This window comes from Lissotriton helveticus, chromosome 12 (assembly GCF_964261635.1).
Source record: "Lissotriton helveticus chromosome 12, aLisHel1.1, whole genome shotgun sequence".
In the NCBI taxonomy this organism is placed as follows: Eukaryota; Metazoa; Chordata; class Amphibia; order Caudata; family Salamandridae; genus Lissotriton; species Lissotriton helveticus.
In genome coordinates this window covers 770,919,309-770,938,198 of record NC_136073.1, presented here as the reverse complement: position 1 = coordinate 770,938,198, position 18,890 = coordinate 770,919,309, and the positions used below count along the sequence as shown (strand labels likewise).

The 18,890-nt window shown below is 48.8% G+C and overlaps 1 protein-coding gene across 1 annotated transcript in view; it reads left to right on the top strand.

Moving 5' to 3' along the window:
- Window positions 1-18,890, top strand: part of LOC144798572 (uncharacterized) — a 75,458-nt gene that overhangs the window by 13,257 nt on the left and 43,311 nt on the right. Inside the window, exon 2 of the mRNA XM_078669523.1 lies at window positions 16,301-16,633. Coding sequence (XP_078525649.1) covers window positions 16,301-16,633 — 333 coding nt within the window. The remainder of the gene's footprint in view (window positions 1-16,300; window positions 16,634-18,890) is intronic.

Sequence of the window (18,890 nt, the reverse complement as noted above, 5' to 3'; positions counted from 1 at the left end):
TAAGAGGAGGATTAATAATAATTGAGGCTCTCACTTTTCTGTTTTTACAGATTTTTACAGACAAATACAGACAGAAAACAATGTTTTTCCAATCTGTATTTATTTTTTAAAGAGGAAAAATACAGAAAATTGTGCTTCTTGTAAGTTACTCCCCATGCTGTCCTTCATAAATTCCAGACCAAAAGCTGAGCAGATAAACATTATGAGGAGTTAAAAACATGATGAGATTTCCTTAAATACAAGCATATGTTAAAATATTTGTAAATAATGCTAATATTTACCTGTGTATATAGGGGCCCATTAGGATGGCGGGCGGATTGCCGGTAGCCACCGCCGACCTTGCGGGGGCAATCCGCCCGCCATCCTCACCTAAATGACCCCCCCGCCATGTTAGTATGGTGGGGGGGACCGCGGCGGACGGAAAGACCGTCCGCCGCTTTTTCGCCTCGGTCGCCTTGCGACCGGGGCAGATAAAGTCTAATATGGTGGCGGTGTCTAATAGACACCGCCAGCCATATTAGCATGGGCTTGTTTAGATGCCTTTCCATGGCGGTGATGCTGCCACGGAAAGGCATGCGGTCTTCACTTTGGGGGCCCCCTGCAGGCCCCCAGAGTGAAGGAGAGGTGGGGGGTGCACACAGGGGATACCTGTGGTACCCCCCCTGCATTTGCATGAACTTTGTTTATGCAAATGCATACGTGCATTTTTAGCATTGTGGCGGGCGGTGCTGAGAGCACCGCCCGCCACAATGCTAAAACTGCAGGATGCGCCCGCCACAGTGGCGGGCGCATCCTAATACCCCCCACGGGACCCCCACGCTTATGGCGGGCGGTCCTAATAACCGATAGGATGGCGGGCGGACTAAGTCCGCCCCCCATCCTAATGACCCCCAAAGTGTTTTGATATATTTTGTTGCTTAATTAGCTAGAACGTAACAGGCATCAAAGTATAAGTGAATGTTTACCAGTTAAATAAAAACAGAAATATATCGTTTTACGGATCCCTTTGGATCAAAACACAAAATAAATATGAGTAAATACTAATAAGATGTCCTAAAAAATTATGTGGATTAAGACAGTTATGTACAAAAATAAATACTATAGAACCAAGAGCCCTAATGTTAATATTACCAGTTAGTATTTTGAACATTATTGCTAGCCCTCTACTCCTCATCCCATTTAGGAGATGCTGATAACCTAGGAGATGGAACTAGCCTATCAAAGAAAATAAAGACACAGTGGGGTCTAAAGCAGGGCTGTGTCCTTGCACCATACCTATTTAATCTATTTCTAGCGAATCTCTCGACAGATCTAGATAAAGTAAACTCCCATCACCCAAATTTGGGCTCTTTGCCCATATCTAATCTTTTATATGCAGATGATGTCATACTATTAAGTAGACAAACATTGGCTTACAGAGACTCATAAACCAACTTTTTATATATTCCACAAAAAATAGGTTGACAGTCAACTTAAAGAAAACAAAAATTATGGAAATTAGCAGGAAAATAAAGAAGAGGTACAAATGGTATTAGAGAAACAGCCAGATGGAGCAGACAACTACATATAAATATCTGGGGTTCTTTTTGATCAACGGGCGACCTTTAAACCACATAAAATGGATCTCAAAAGAAAGGCTACTTCCTTAACTCAGACTTTTTGCATTTTACAAAGAACTCTAGAAGGTCCCAGTTATGCACCATTGCTTAAAGTGATTTCAGCAAGGTTGTTACCAGCAATTTAATATGGTAGTGAAGTCCTCCATGGCAGGGATGCAGCTCTCCTAAACTTGATCATCTCCAAAGTATTTAGATCACCTTTCCATCTACCTCTGACAGCATCGCCAGTCCAAAGAAGACTGGAATTTGGTCTCACTAATCAAACAATAGCAAGGACGGGGACATACATGAAAACATGGACTAGAATAAGAACTGTCTCCAAAAATCATCTGTGTAAAGCCTTGTGGCAAAAGTTCCAATGGAACGAGAAAACTCCAGCCAACTTTTTCTTATACACAGCAATAAATTAATTAGGTATCCAATCAGTATGGGCAAAATCTCTTCCACATACCGCTTTAAAAAACTAATTAATAAGATAACATAGAAAGTATCTGTTTTAAAAGGTAAGGAGAAATTAGCCATTAGAGCCCATGCCTTGCAAGTAATTAATGAATACAAAAACCTTAAAATCCTACCATATCTAGAATCTGGCTGGTCCAGAAAATTGAAAATTGACTTTATTCACTACCGTTTTGCCAAAAACTACAGGCAAAGAAAATGAATGGACTAAAGCATCTGCAAGAACATCCTACAGACTTTGCAATAATCGGGTTTGAGAATATTGTCCACATTGTGTGTGTATGTCCAGGATTGATAAAAGAAAGAAGAACATTTTTGAAAACTTTTTTTAATGAACAGGGAATTTGCACCTGCAGGCAAACTGTCATTGCATGCATGCAATACACAGACCCAAAGGTCAGCTGTCGATTTTTGACATTTTTAATTCTGGCTGGGAAATGGTCATTATTAAGCCTTACAGACTACTTGTTGGTACCAGTGACTGTATAATATATCTGGAGATTAGAGTGCTTTGAATTGATTATAGTGCATATGACTTTAAGGGACACAAAATACATTCTAACACTTGATCGATCTAATGAGATCTTATGTTTTTTATATATGTAATTGGCTCCTTGCTGTCGTACCATAAATCCCCTTCATGCTGGAATTCAACTAATGGCACTTTAATTAATTTCGGACTATCCCTCTAATGTTTTTTTTACATTATGTTGAAATAATAGAGGGAGTGGCCCAACCACCCAAAGGACTGGGTGCCAACAAGAACAGTGAAAATGAAATTTCCCTTGGAACTGATGTCACTGACAATCACCCTTAATCTTACATTCAATCTTTCATCCACACCGGTGCCGGTTATTTTGGTACTGGTGTGGATGAAATATTGAATGGGTAAGATTAAGGGTGATTGTCAGTTATGTTATGTTATGTTATGTTAAATGCGATTTATAAAGCGCACTGACACCGAAGCTTCCTGGCGCTGATAGACAGAACAGAAGAGAGGGGAGCATAGGAGACAGAGTTCTAACCAAGGATGGGGAAAAGGTGGGTTTTTAACATTTTTCTGAAATTCAGGAGGGAAGGGGAGGATTTAATTGGGCGGGGAAGGAGGTTCCAAAGCACAGGGGCTAGATAAGAGAAACGACGGCCGCCGAATCTCTTAGTTTTACTCTTGGGAGTGACTAGCAGATCACGATGAGCTGATCGGAGATTGCGTGTAGGACAGTGAGGGCGAATGAGGGTTTTGAGGAAGGCGGGGCCAGGGCAGTGAAGTGCTTTGAAGGTAAGGCATGCCACCTTAAAGGCGGCCCTTCGATCGACTGGAAGCCAATGGAGACTGATGAGCAGGGGCTTGGCTGATTGCCATCTGGGGGTTCAATGAATCAAGCGGGCTGCTTGATTCTGGACAACTTGGAGACGTTGTATCAGGAATAATGGAAGACCGTGATAGATGGCATTGGAAAAATCCAGACGGGAAAGTACCAGTGAAATAACAATTTGGGTAAGTGCTGCCGGGGGGAGAAGGTGACGAACTTTGCGATCCTCCGAAGTTGGTACAAACAGGAGGAGACCACCGCTCCAACTTGAGCCCTGAGAGAGAGCTCAGTGTCAATGATGACACCCAGACTCTTTACTGTTTTTACTGGGGTAGGGGGGGAGCCAAACTCTGGAGGCCAGAACTGCGGGCCCCAATAAATGTGACTAAGTCCAGGGAGAAGGAGCTCAGTTTTACCGGGGTTCAACTTCAATTGGTTCTGGTTCATCCAGAGTTGGATGTGAATCATGGCTCCATGGAAGGTTTTGATGGCATGTGGTGAGTTGAGGGAGAAGATGATTTGTAAGTCGTCAGCGTAATTATACGTGACGATGTCCCATTTCGAAAGTGACTGAATAGGTGGCCGGAGATATAGATTAAAAAGGAGCGGGGAAAGGGACGAACCTTGGGGAACACCACAAGACGTGGGGATTTTTTTGGCAGTATAGGGACCCAGGCGGACCGCCTGTGTTCTTCCCGTGAGGAAGGATTTGACCCACTCAAGTGCAGCGCCCTGGATGCCTGCCTGCCCGACACGGTGGAGAAGGATGTTATGATCCACCGTGTCGAATGCGGCAGACAAATCCAGTAAGACGAGGGCCTGGGGGATCCCCGCGTCCGCGTTACTCCTGGGTGTGTCAAGAACTGCCAGGATGACGGCCTCTGTCCAGTGGGCAGGTCTAAAGCCAGCCTGGGTCGGCTCAAGATAGCAGGAAGATTCTATAAAGCTTGACAGGCATCGGGTGACATGGGCCTCCATAAGTTTGGAAAAGTAAGGGAGGAGGGAAATGGGGCGATAATTCGATGGCTCCGCCATATCAGCGCCAGGTTTTTTTAAAAGAGGTACCAGAATAGCCTCCTTGAAGGAGATAGGACAGATGCCGCTACTGAGAGATCTATTGATTAAGTGTAAGATACTATCTGGTAAGTTAAGACATATGCTCCGCAGTACAGACGGTGGACAGCAGTCGTTTGGGGAGCCAGATTTCACGCGAGTGGCTAGTTCCGCCAAAGAGGTGGAATCTAGAGCAGGGAAGGAGGTGAAGGTCAAGGGGTTATTAAAGGATCAAATGGGGGTGGGGTCGCACACTACTCACACACCAGCGATGTCGCCCCTAAGGACTATGGTCAATGTAGTAAAGTGTTCGCGATGCATCATCTTTCGATCTTCTGCTATCTTCGCTGTCTTCGCCATCCCTGGACACGTGTTTCGGGGTATTACCCCTCATCAGCAGGGATAGGCCGTGTACTGGGGTTGCCGATGACTGCCAATATCTGCCAGGTATAGTATCACTCAGGCGCGTAGGTGCGGGATCCCAGGCTCGTCAGCCCACTGCTCACGGGAGCTTTAAAGTTACAAATGGGGGTGGGGTCGCACACTACTCACACACCGGCGATGTCGCCCCTTAGGACTCTGGTCAATGTAGTAAAGTGTTCGCGATGCATCATCTTTCGATCTTCTGCTATCTTCGCTGTCTTCGCCATCCCTTGACACCTGTTTCGGGGTATTACCCCTCATCAGCAGGGATAGGCCGTGTACTGGGGTTGCCGATGGCTGCCAATATCTGCCAGGTATAGTACCACTCAGGCGCGTAGGTGCGGGATCCCAGGCTCGTCAGCCCACTGCTCACGGGAGCTTTAAAGTTACAAATGGGGGTGGGGTCGCACACTACTCACACACCGGCGATGTCGCCCCTAAGGACTCTGGTCAATGTAGTAAAGTGTTCGCGATGCATCATCTTTCGATCTTCTGCTATCTTCGCTGTCTTCGCCATCCCTGGACACGTGTTTCGGGGTATTACCCCTCATCAGCAGGGATAGGCCGTGTACTGGGGTTGCCGATGGCTGCCAATATCTGCCAGGTATAGTACCACTCAGGCGCGTAGGTGCGGGATCCCAGGCTCGTCAGCCCACTGCTCACGGGAGCTTTAAAGTTACAAATGGGGGTGGGGTCGCACACTACTCACACACCGGCGATGTCGCCCCTAAGGACTCTGGTCAATGTAGTAAAGTGTTCGCGATGCATCATCTTTCGATCTTCTGCTATCTTCGCTGTCTTCGCCATCCCTGGACACGTGTTTCGGGGTATTACCCCTCATCAGCAGGGATAGGCCGTGTACTGGGGTTGCCGATGGCTGCCAATATCTGCCAGGTATAGTACCACTCAGGCGCGTAGGTGCGGGATCCCAGGCTCGTCAGCCCACTGCTCACGGGAGCTTTAAAGTTTGTAACTCGCCGGTGTGTGAGTAGTGTGCGACCCCACCCCCATTTGTAACTTTAAAGCTCCCGTGAGCAGTGGGCTGACGAGCCTGGGATCCCGCACCTACGCGCCTGAGTGGTACTATACCTGGCAGATATTGGCAGCCATCGGCAACCCCAGTACACGGCCTATCCCTGCTGATGAGGGGTAATACCCCGAAACACGTGTCCAGGGATGTCGAAGACAGCGAAGATAGCAGAAGATCGAAAGATGATGCATCGCAAACACTTTACTACATTGACCAGAGTGCTTAGAGGCGACACCGCCGGTGTGTGAGTAGTGTGCGACCCCACCCCCATTTGGGTTATTAAAGGAATTGTCCAGTGATAACAGTTGGGGGAGTGGGGGAATGGATTTTTTAATTATTAAGATTTTTTCTTGGAAGAAGGAATTAAAGGTGTCACAGGCTTCCTGAGTGGGAGTCTGAGCTGGGAGGGTTCTGTCGTCTATAGTTAGCTCATTCATGACTCTGAACACTTCCTTAGATTTATCGTCTGCCGAGGAGATCCTGTTGGAAAAGTGTTCCATTTTAGCTGAGCGGATGGCTGCTTTAAAGTCTTTGCGTGCGGCCAGATAGGACTGTTTGGCTGAGTCAGAGTAGTCGTGTCTCCAGGTGCGTTCTAGCTGACGTGTTTTCAGTTTCCGAGCTTTGAGATCGTCGGAAAACCACCTATGGGAGTTCCGGTGTCTAGTGCAGGGGAATTTGACTAGGGGGGCAAACTGGTCACTGGCCGACTCTAGCCAGGAGGCAATGTCTTGTTCTAATCCATCGATGTCGTTGGAATCATGAGTAACTGGACAAGAGTCAGCCAGGGCGGTAAGGAAGCCCAGGGAGTCGTATGAGCTCCATTTTCGGGAGAGGCCACCAGCCATCAGGGGGGCAGGAATTTGACCGGCAATTGTGATGGTGGTGTCCACCAAATGGTGGTCGGACCAGGCACACGGAAGTATGTCTGGTGGGGACAGCGACAAGTTGCAGGTCCAGATCTGGTCCAAAATATGTCCCTTGATATGAGTGGATTGAGAGACATGTTGAGCGAGATTCAGATTTTTTAGAGTCGCGAAAAACTCGGTGGCATGGGGGCCGGCATTTGTATCGTCAAACCAGTAATTTAGGTCGCCGAAAATAGCAAAGCGGGAGTGCAGTGTAAGAAGGGAGGACAGTTGTTCACTCATGATGGTGGAAAAAGACGGCATAGAGTGTGGGGGCCGATATAGGAGAAGAAAAGTAAAAGGACCGGTGTCCGTTTGCACATTAATGAGTAAATTCTCCACCTTCGGGAGAGGGAGAAAATAGGAAGAAATGGGATTCAGACGTTTAGATATAATGGCTGCTACCCCGCCCCCAGGCCGGTCGCCAGGACGGTCGGCATGGAGGATGTAATAATCAGGGGGGAGGGCCGCCAGAATATCTGGCAAGGATTCTGACGTGAGCCACGTTTCCGTAAGTAGAAGCATGTCAGGATTAGAACTAGATAATAGAATGAAGATGTCTTCAGAATGTTTCACAAGCGAACGAGTGTTCAAATAGGACACCCTAATGGACGTGGTATTCCTAGTCAACATAGCTGAAGGAGGATCACCGCCAAGAAGGGATTGGTCGGGGCGCGTGAGACCGGCAGAAGAAATGCGTTGCCTAGCCGTAAGAGGTGGTAAAGTGGCGGTGTTCTGGAAGTCTCTGAGTGCTTGGGGTGAATATCTGATGAAATGGTCAGCGTGGCATGCCCTCAGGCCCGTCCCGGCGCGGACGGGCGCAGACGGTCTTTCCTTTGGCGCGCCGCCGGTGCGCCGCCGGCGCGCCCGCTGCGCCCGTCCGCTGCGCGGACGTGGAAGGCACATAGTTTAAGTAAGAGGAAAACAGGAAGGGGTGTGGCCTGTTGTGTAGGGGGCGTGGCCTGACCAGGCTTCCCCTGAATAGCGTTAGGAAGTGTGGCGGCCCGCAACAGCGTTCAACTTGGCTGTGCGGGAGGGTGCTAGCGAGGGTAAGTGAAGTTTTAAAAACACAGGAAAGAAACACACAATTTTTTAAAAAGATTCCGTTCCTCCCGGCTTTCCGCCTCAGGAGTTACTGTCTAGCTGCCAGCGCTCGAGATTTGGCGCGTTATGAAGGCGGGGGGCGTGGCCTGTTGTGTAGGGGGCGTGGCCTGACCAGGCTTCCCCTGAATAGCGTTAGGAAGTGTGGCAGCCCGCAACAGCGTTCAACTCGGCTGTGTGGGAGGGTGCTAGCGAGGGTAAGTGAAGTTTTAAAAACACAGGAAAGAAACACACAATTTTTAAAAAAGATTCCGTTGCTCCCGGCTTTCCGCCTCAGGAGTTACTGTCTAGCTGCCAGCGCTCGAGATTTGGCGCGTTATGAAGGCGGGGGGGCGTGGCCTGTTGTGTAGGGGGCGTGGCCTGACCAGGCTTCCCCTGAATAGCGTTAGGAAGTGTGGCGGCCCGCAACAGCGTTCAACTCGGCTGTGCGGGAGGGTGCTAGCGAGGGTAAGTGAAGTTTTAAAAACACAGGAAAGAAACACACAATTTTTTTAAAAGATTCCGTTGCTCCCGGCTTTCCGCCTCAGGAGTTACTGTCTAGCTGTCAGTGACATCAGTTCCAAGGGAAATCTCAAGGGAAATCTCATGTTCACTGTTTTTTGCATTATGCACTTTCTCTCTGGCACTATAATGATGTTGATGCAACTTGTCACTTACTAAAAAATAATCTTTTGATATTGACATTTTAACCGATCTGCCTACTTTTTTTCAATAACTTGTTTCTGATTTTAACTCCTGTTGTTTATACTAATGCAATGGTTTTGTGTGTTATGGTTTTAATTAACTATACAATAAACTAAATTCAAGTACTATTCATTCCTTGCCCATTTCTTCCTAATGATGTACACCAAAGCAAGCAAGCTTTAAAGGTGTAAAAACCCAGGGATTAAAAAAAGGTTTAAGGCATTACATTACTGCCATTCTTAATGTCATTTTATGGATGGAATCCTCACACTGATATTTTAACATACTTGTCATGAATGATAGGAGCCCTCTATCCCTAGCCACAGTCAGTAATGGCTCACAAAGTATGCACAGATGGCCACATTGCAACCCTACAAATCTTACCGAGAGGGTATCAAGTAGCTCCGCTCATGGTGCAGCCATTCCCCTAGCGGACATGGGTAAGTAATGTGTACATTTGAAGAATTGAATGTAATTGTAAATAGATAAACAGAAGAGGTTTTACATCCTAGGCTTGAAGCAAGTAATGGAAAGCACAGGATCTGCCAGATATGATTCTAACATATGTCAAGAGCTATGCTTTCTTTCCACACAGAAATTGTATGATCAAAAAGGTTGAAAAGTTGACTTCCTAGTAATGATGGATGAATGTACTTTAGATGAAGAGAAAAGTTCTAACAGAATAAATAGGTCCTCATGAAGCACAAAAAGAATCCTCTGTAGTGAAGAGCCTCAAGTCACCCCATCTTTCCCTGAAGTGCCATCACCCAGAAAGGCTCCTTGGAGACAAACGTTAAATCAGCAGATCTGAGAGGCGCAAGGCGCTCTCGGCCCAAGATGGAAAGAAGACACCAAGGGCTGAACCACTGTCCAATTGAAGTAAAGCTGTGGGGGCAGCATGGGTCCTGGATTCTCAAACCTTATCTGGGGGGGGGGCTCAAGGCTGTACTAGCAGCTCCCTGAAGGTAGCGTGTAGCTTCAGAAGGACATATTGAAACCATTCTGGAGAAATGGATGGATTGAAGGAATTTGAATGCCAATAGAGGGAGTTCCTTACCCTAACCGCATCCGTGAAATGCCTTCCAAATCTCCTGTACGCTTGCAATGCCTGAGTTTCTAGAAGCTTCCATACTTTACTGCGCCTTCATTAAAATCAGTCTTATCATTTTATTAATACTGCTCCGGGACCAGAGTGATGACGCGTGCGTAGAATAACATCCTAAAGTTATATACAATGGTAAATTGTAAATGTAAATTGATACTTGTATAGCGCACTACTCACCCACAAGGGTCTCAAGGCACTTGTACGAATACTGCTGTGGAACCCATTCCGGCTTTCCCTGTGAGGTGTCCACTCCTGGGCACCCCCAAGGTGGAGGCCAGGCATCCTTAGCATTGTGGAGATTAAGCAAGCTATTGCCCAGAGTTGGACTCCATGATTGGAATAGGCCCCGAGGCGAGAATTATCAGGTCCGTGGAATTTTTTTGAGCTCAAGACCCGCCGAGGCGGAGAATTGAACCCTGGTCCCGGGCTAGACCTCTGCATCAGGGTCTGCCGCTCTAACCATTGAGCCACACTTCTCCACTGTTAGCTACTGCACAAGTAATAATTTAAACAAAGATTTGAAAAGAAGATTAGTCTGTCACAGTTCGAGATCTGATGTAAGAGGGAATACAGTATAGAAGGGAACCCGGTTCCAACTCAGCAGCGCAGCCTATGTTAATAAAAGAGAGAGAACTCCTAGACTTACTCCTCACAGCAGCCCTCAAAATAATCCTAACCAACTGGAAGAACACAGCCAAAGCAGTTATAGAAAAAAAACGCTATTGTATGCTCCACCTATATATATATATTACCTCCTCGTCCTGTCTCCCCGTCCCATTCCTGATACGTGAGCAGCTAGTCTGCTCCACAGAAACCCCTACCCAGCTGCGCTGTTTGCACTTCCCCCTATGATGATGTCACCATCACGTGACTATATAGGGGGAAGTGCCACAAACAACATCCTGTTCTTTTTTTTCTGCGTTCCCGTGGACCGCGTTCCTGGCTGTGCTGTTGGGTCTACTCTCGAGGTGAGTTCCCTGCTGTTTTTGGTGTGGTCGGCGGCGTGCTTTAGCGGCCGTCTTTTCCTTTTCATTTTTGCTTCCCCCAGGCTGTTTTATTTCTGCGCGGCTCGCGTTAGCGGCCGTCTCCGTGTTGGGGGCTTCATTTGTCCACGCGGCTCGCGTTAGCGGCCGTCTGTGGTCTGGGGGCACTGTTTGTTTACGCGGCTCGCGTTAGCGGCCGTTTTCTGTGCTTTTCCTTACCTGGCTCTGGTTGGCCTGCTCCAGCGGCCGTCCCCGGTTTTTCTTCGGTCCTTTTTCGCCCTGCTTTAGCGGGCTGGGGCTCTGCTGGTGCTGCTGGTGTGGCGCTCCTATTTTTTTTTTTTGTGTGCTTTGGGGGCGTGTGGTCTGCTGATTGGGCTGTTTTATGCCGGCCCATTGCATTACCTGCCACAGGTGTTCGGGTCCTCGTCCTGTATTTAAGGGGTCCTTATTGGATGTTTTTTTGTCCTTGTTTTTGCCTGTTGGTGTGGTTTTTGGACTTGCGCTTTCATGGATGCTGCGGCTTCTTCTTCTGCGTCCCCTCTGGATGCCCTGCGCCTCCTTGTTGGTGAGGCAGTGGCTGCTGCTTTCCTGGCCAGGGATGCGGCTGCTCCTCCTCCCAAGAGACCTCGTGTTTCTGTGGATCCCCAGGCTGAAGCTGAAGATGACTTGGGTCCTGAGGGAGATGAGGGTGTGCGTGGACGTTTTGTTCAGGGTGCTGAGCTCTCTGACCTATTCGCACATGTTCGGTCCAACTTGGGGTTCTCTCCTCCTGCCGCTGATGTCTTGGAGGATGACTTCTTCACGCAATATGTCCAGCCTGCTCCGGATTCTTTGCCTTTGCACAGTGCTATTCGCAAGGTGTTGTCACACGAATGGCAGGAGGTGGATAAGTCTGCTTTTCCTCGTTTCCTGTCTCGGCGTTACCCTCTTGAGGGTTTTTCTGCTGAGTTTCCTCAGGCTGTGAAGGTGGATAATTTGATGGCTGGCCTCTCTTCTCAAGGTTTGGTCGTTTCTGAGGACGCCCTGCCGGCGGATGCTGTGGATAGGCGTATTGAGGGTGCTGTGAAGCGTTCTTATGCTGCTTCAAATTTTTCCGTCCGTGCGACTGCCTATTCTAACTATATGGTTCAGTCGCTCCTTAAGGATTTCCAGTCCCTGTCGGTTTTGCTGCAGGACGGTGAGGATGCCACTCCTCTTTTGTCTTTGATGGAACAGCAGGTTCGGTACCTGTCGGATATTTCTTTTGACAATTTGGGGGCGGCGGCGGCTGCTTCTGGTGCTTCCATCGCTGCACGTCGTCATATTTGGATGCGTTCCTGGAAGGCGGACTCTTCTCAGAAGTCGGTCCTCCTTAAGTTGCCTTTTGAAGGTTCCAAGGTTTTCGGTCCTCGGTTGGAGGATTTAGTCAAGCAATCTGCGGAGAATCGCAAGCTGGTGGCTCCTGTCCGCCCCCCTTCCCGGGGTCGTGGGTTTGGTTACCGTCGCGCCTTTGGGCCTCCTGCTCGTGGTGCTTCTCAGCCCTTTCGTGGCAGGGGTCGTGGCCGGGGGGCCCCTGGAAGTGCCAAGCCCCGGGCCGCTGCTGGTGTTGCCGCCGCCGCTTCCTCCTCTTCTCAATGACTGTCTGCCTTTGCCGGTTGGTGGTCGCCTTCAGTCCTTCCGTGCCCAGTGGTTGTCGGTTCCGGATGCCTGGGCGGTTCAGACTGTTTCAGAGGGTTACCGGCTCGAGTTTTCCTCTCCTCCACCTCCGGGTTTTGTTCGGACCCCTCTGCCCAGTCTTCCTCTGCGGAGAGCTGCTTTGTTGGCCGGCGTACGGATCCTGTTGGAGAAGCGGGCGATTGTGGAGGTGCCTCCGCTGGAGAGGGGCATGGGGTGCTACTCCATTCTCTTTCTGGTTTCCAAGAAGGACACTTCGGATCTTCGACCTGTCTTGGATCTGAAGCGGGTCAATCGCTTCGTGATCCATCGTCCTTTCAAGATGGTTACTCTCCAGTCCATCCTGCCTCTGGTCCTTCCGGGTGGCTTCCTGGCGTCGCTGGACCTGATGGATGCCTATCTTCATGTTCCCGTCCATCCGGACGACCAGGGTTTCCTCCGGTTTGCTGTGGGGAGCCGGCATTATCAGTTCCGGGTGCTCCCTTTCGGCCTTTCATCGGCACCCAGGGTTTTCACCAAGCTGTTGGCCCCTCTGGTGGGTATTCTACATTCCATGGGACTGGTGGTTTTTCCTTACCTGGATGACTGGCTGATTGTCTCTCCTTCTTTTTCGCAGGCTCTGTTGGGTGTGGACCAGGTGTGTTTTCTGCTGGGGTCCTTTGGGTTCCTTATCAACCACAGGAAGTCCTCCCTGGTGCCCTCCCAGTCCCTGAAGTTCCTGGGGGCTCTCTTCCGTATGGACATGGACATGGTTTTTCTCTCACAGGAGCGCCAGTTGACTTTGTTTCGTCACCTTTCCTGGCTTCTGTCCCAGTCCCGGGTGTCTGCCCGTCTCTGGTTGCGGAGTCAGGGGGAGATGGCGTCCACTCTGCATCTCCTTCCTTGGTCCAGGCTGCATCTCTACCCCCTGTTGCATCATGTCCTGTCTCACTGGGATCCTGCCTCCTTGGACTACGAGACTCTCATCCCTGTCACTCCGGGGATTCGGGCGGATCTCCAGTGGTGGTTGTCCCCTCTGTCTCTGTCCCGGGGGTTCGATCTTCTTCCTCCCCTGTCTGTGGTCGTTTTGTCCACGGATGCCAGTGCTCTGGGGTGGGGTGCCGTTCTGGGTGCCTCCTCGGCTCAGGGTCGGTGGTCCGGCTTCGAGTCTCTCCAGTCGTCGAACTGGAAGGAGCTGCGGGCTGTCTGGTTGGCTCTTCTTTGGTTCGCTCCTCTCCTCCGGGGTCGGGCGGTCTCTGTGCAGACCGACAATCAGGTGGTTCGTGCTTATGTGAATCACCAGGGAGGCATGTGTCGTGCCCTGTTTCTCCTTTCCCGGAAGATCGGCCTGTGGGCCGAATCGAATCTCTTGTCTCTGACGGCGGTCTATCTTCCGGGGACGGAGAATGGGCCTGCGGACTCGTTGAGCCGGGTGTTCCCGTCCTCAGTGTCCCTCTGTCTGTCTCCGGGCCTGTTCGATCTGATTGTCCTCAGGTTCGGCCTTCCTTGGCTGGATCTTTTTGCCTCGGAGGAGTCCGCCCTTCTTCCTCGGTTTTGCAGCATCGTTCCCTCTCCGATGGCGTGGGCCACCGATGCTTTCTCGATTCCTTGGTCGGAGGGTCTGCTGTTTGCCTTCCCTCCGTTTGCCTTAATTCCGAGGGTCCTCCGGAAGATTCGTTGGGATCGGGCGGAGGTTCTCCTGGTTGTGCCAGAGTGGTCTCGGCGGTCTTGGTTCCCCCTTCTGTTGACCTTTTCTGTTCGCCCTCATTGGCGGTTTCCCCTGTGTCCCTCCCCTCTGAGGGTTCCTCTTCTGAGCCTTGCCTCTCTGCGCCGCCTCCGGCTGGGGGTTTGGCACTTGAGAGGTTGAGTTTGCTGGATCTCGGGTGCTCGGTTGAGGTTGCCCATTGTCTTCAGCTTTCTCGGCGTCCTTCCACTTTGAAGTCGTATGCCCGTCACTGGAAGAATTTCTCTTCTTGGTGCCTTGGGAAGGGTCTCTCTTCTGCCTCCTGTGACGCTGTGAGGGTCTTGGACTTCCTACGGGATGGGTTCCTCCTGGGTCTTGCTGTTTCTTCCCTGCGGGCTCAGTGGGCTGCCGTTCTTGCCTTTCGGGGTTCTTCAGTTGCCTCTGTCTCCCCGTTGGTGGCTCGCCTTCTGCGGAGTTTCTTGCTTCAGCGTCCTGTCTCCCGTTCTCCTGTGCCTCCTTGGGATCTTCCCCTGGTTCTGCGGGCTTTGACGGGTCCTCCTTTCGAGCCTTTGGACTCCGTGGCCCTGAAGTTCCTTTCTGCTAAGGTTATTTTCCTGGTGGCCATTACTTCTGGCAGACGGGTTGGTGAGATCGGGGCGCTGATGGCCTCCCCGCCTTTCTTGCGTTTTTGCGAGGATATGTTAATTCTCCGTCCGAGTCAGTTTTTTCTCCCTAAGGTGGTGTCTTCCTTTCACTGTCAGGAGGATATTGTTCTCCCTGTGTTTTTTCCGGCCCCTGCCTCTCCTGAGGAGGTGCTCCTTCATTCTTTGGATGTGTTGCGGGCTCTCCGCATCTACTTGGAGCGTACGGCTGCTTTCAGGAAGGTTGATTCCCTCTTTGTCACCTATGGCCTCTCGGGGCTGGGGCTGCGTCCTTCCTTGTCCACTTTGTCTCGGTGGGTCCGGGGTGCTGTGGTTTCCTCTTACGACTCTGCCAGCTGTCCTCTGCCTTCCTCTGTTCAGGGTCGGTCGACCCGGAGCGTTTCGTCCTCCTGGGCCATGTTCAAGGGGGCATCCTTGAGGGACATTTGCAATGCTGCCACGTGGGCTTCTCCCCATACTTTTGTTTCCCATTACCGGCTTCAGTTGGGGATGGCGGCCTCTGCTGCTTTTGGGGCTAGTGTCCTTTCTGCGGTGCATGATGTTTGAAATGTACTGTTTTCCATGGATTAAATGGACCTGTTTGTTTTCTCAAACCTGTGTGGTCTGTTTTTTTCTGGCAATCACCGTGTGCTTGGGTATGGGCTCACGTATCAGGAATGGGACGGGGAGACAGGACGAGGAGGTAATGCCCGGTTACTCACCGGTAATATCCATTACTCCGAGTCCTGGTCTCCCCGTCCCATTCCTGAGCCCTTCCCTCCCTCCCTGGTTTGGGTTTTTTTGTTTGGGTGATTGTCTGTGTTTTTCGTTCTGGGTATCTTTGGTATTTTCAGGATGTTGTTTGTGGCACTTCCCCCTATATAGTCACGTGATGGTGACATCATCATAGGGGGAAGTGCAAACAGCGCAGCTGGGTAGGGGTTTCTGTGGAGCAGACTAGCTGCTCACGTATCAGGAATGGGACGGGGAGACCAGGACTCGGAGTAATGGATATTACCGGTGAGTAACCGGGCATTTTTGTATGGTTTTTTTTGTATGCCAATAAAAGTTTTTTTTTTTAAATAAAAAAAAAAAAAAAAAAAATATGACAAGAACCCTCGCACATGTGCCCCCTTCACCTCGGTTGTTTCTGGCCCTCAGAACCGCTCTGCACTAAAACAATCACTAACCGGTGGCCTCACAGCCACCGGGAATTAAGAACACAATATTACCTCAACTCCTCCATGAAACACCTCAAGACCATCTCTGTTGACAATCCCTACCGAACTAGCTGGAAAATCCGCCCAGAAGATAAATTAGCCTCGGACACATTTCTGCTGCGCCTTTTGTTGTTAATCTATGTGCTAGACCTGTTAAACCTAGCTCCCGCCAATATATTTGATTGTTTTCATTGTAATTTATGTATTTTATCTATTTTATATTTATTGTTATTTACATTTTTCTATATTTTATTTTGCTGTATTTTATTGTTTTTTGTTTCATGTGCGCTATACAAGATAATAAATAAGTCAAATAAATAATACATGGGATGGCCACTTCCTCTTCTAAGCAGTGCTGCTCATTTCAATACTTCAGTTCTGTACCTTTGTGATGGATACAAACGTTCTAAGTTTTGCGTCTGAATTTTATTTATTTCTCCTTTTACAGTCACTCATACTGAGGGTCCTGTAATCACTCTGACCCCCAACACTTTGCTCACTGAGGTTGGAGGGGTTGCCGAGATGAACTGCACCTCTCGAAAGTCGATGTTCGACGTTTTCTGGTACAAAGAGCAGCTGGATGGAACTTTAATCTTTCTTCATCAAAGCGAAGATGTGGACTCAGTAAGGGGAACATACTCAGGGAAATCCCCCAGTGGCTACAATACCAGGTCTTTGGTCATTAACAACACTCAACGACGTCATTCGGGGGTGTACTACTGCGCCATCTTCACCGGTACAACCCCTTTTTTAAGTAGCAAAGGCACGCTTTACGTCACAGGTGAGAGTGAAACTGAGGTGCTACCGCCAAAATGTGCAACATACATTTCCATTCTACACCCACAAAGACTATTGTAACCAATGCTTGTTTCTAGATTATAATACTGAAACCTTTTGTATAAAGGTCTGCAAACTCTGTCTAACTAATTTAAACACAAAGGTATCCAGTATATTCAGTAATACATTCATCCGTCCCAGATGAATTGAGTGCATTGCTTGTAAACGTTCTTCGCCAATAGTAGTATTTGATAGGACTGCATTTGCAGAATCTTCACATCTGTAAGCAACTGCAGTGGCTCATATTGGAGTTATGACCTAGAGTCACAACTAGGTTTCACTATAAGGAGTTCTTCAGCAAGGAAATAGGTCAGGTACAGATGGAAAATGGTGCAGGATTTAGCAGATTATCATGGCTGGTGAAAAGACTCCAAGATAAAGTCTGCTTTTGAAGATTCAAGAAGAGACTGACTGCATCAAGTGATTTGTGGTTGATTGAGGGTGGAGTACGCAAGCGTCAGTTTTCAGAAATAGAAGTTAGCTGTTGCTCTGTGCTAACATGGCCAGGGACATGCTCGAAAGGCACTCCCGATTGCCACTTTCTTGAAGCATGTTAAAAGTGACCCAACAGTGGAGCAAGGGGCTTGTAAGTCTGTCCCAAAGTATGTTCTTGCTTTGGCTTGTGGCCAATGTATACAATAGACAAGAAACAGACACACTAGTACAAGGTTCTCCAAAGTCGGTCCTGGAGGGCTGGATCCATGTCAGATTTTTAAGATAACTGCATTTATCTAAATGGGGATATGCCAAAAATCTGGCATGGATCCAAACCTCCAGGAACGACTTTGGAGACCCCTGCACTAGAATAAGACATTTGCTGTACCAAGTCTCTCTGGGTTCAGCAATGTAGCAAATGGGGAGGAATGTAGAGGGATGCTCTCATGCAGTCCAAAAATGATGAATCACAGTTATCTGAGACTTGACTCAAATGAAAAGCGGTGGTGGGTGTATTTGCCAAACCCCACTGCATACAGCCAAAGGGCATGCGGAGCTCTGGGTTGTCTCCCATGGAAAGTTGGTGCTGGGCCCTGCAGACTAAGGCTGTGTGTGAGGTGGATGAGCTGGGATGGGGTCAGTCACCCACAGCGTGTGGGGCACAGGGCTTGTCTACAGACCATTGGGCATGTGCAGCAGGATTAGGTCATCCACGGTGGGTGGGGCCCAGCAGCCAACCAGCTCGTTTGCAATTGGGTTGCTAATTATGGTTTGCATTGCTGGTGGGCAACTCATCAATTGAGGTTCTAATAGTAATTTGCATCATTTTTTAGTTTTAATTCATAACTACAACGTCACTTTATCTAGTTTTATGTGATATATATGATATATACCGAACAACCTCCATCTCCTCCCGCAATCGCTCTCACTACGATCACGCTGTGGACACAGACACGGACCAGAGTTTCAGATGCTGGTTAGATTTTATTCAGCTGTCGCCATAACGTTTCGGCACAAAGCCTTGATCACATGACCCTGCATTTATCTAAATGGGGATATGCCAAATGGGGATATGCCAAAAATCTGGCATGGATCCAAACCTCCAGGAACGACTTTGGAGACCCCTGCACTAGAATAAGCCATTTGCTGTACCAAGTCTCTCTGGGTTCAGCAATGTAGCAAATGGGGAGGAATGTAGAGGGATGCTCTCATGCAGTCCAAAAATGATGAATCACAGTTATCTGAGACTTGACTCAAATGAAAAGCGGTGGTGGGTGTATTTGCCAAACCCCACTGCATACAGCCAAAGGGCATGCACAGCTCTGGGTTGCCTCCCATGGAAAGTTGGTGCTGGGCCCTGCAGACTAAGGCTGTGTGTGAGGTGGATGAGTTGGGATGGGGTCAGCCACCGACAGCGTGCTGGGCACGGGCCCTGTCTACAGACCATTGGGCATGTGCAGCAGGATTAGGTTGTCCATGGTGGGTGGGGCCCAGCAGCCAACCAGCTCGTTTGCAATTGGGTTGCTAATTATGGTTTGCATTGCTGGTGGGCAACTCATGAATTGAGGTTCTAATAGTAATTTGCATCATTTTTTAGTTTTAATTCATAAGTACAAATTCACTTTATCTAGTTTTATTATATATATATATATATATATATATATATATATATATATATATATATATATATATACGCACACACACACACACATACACACCCATTACTATATATAACTATAACTTGTGTCCTAAGGTAACCTATAACT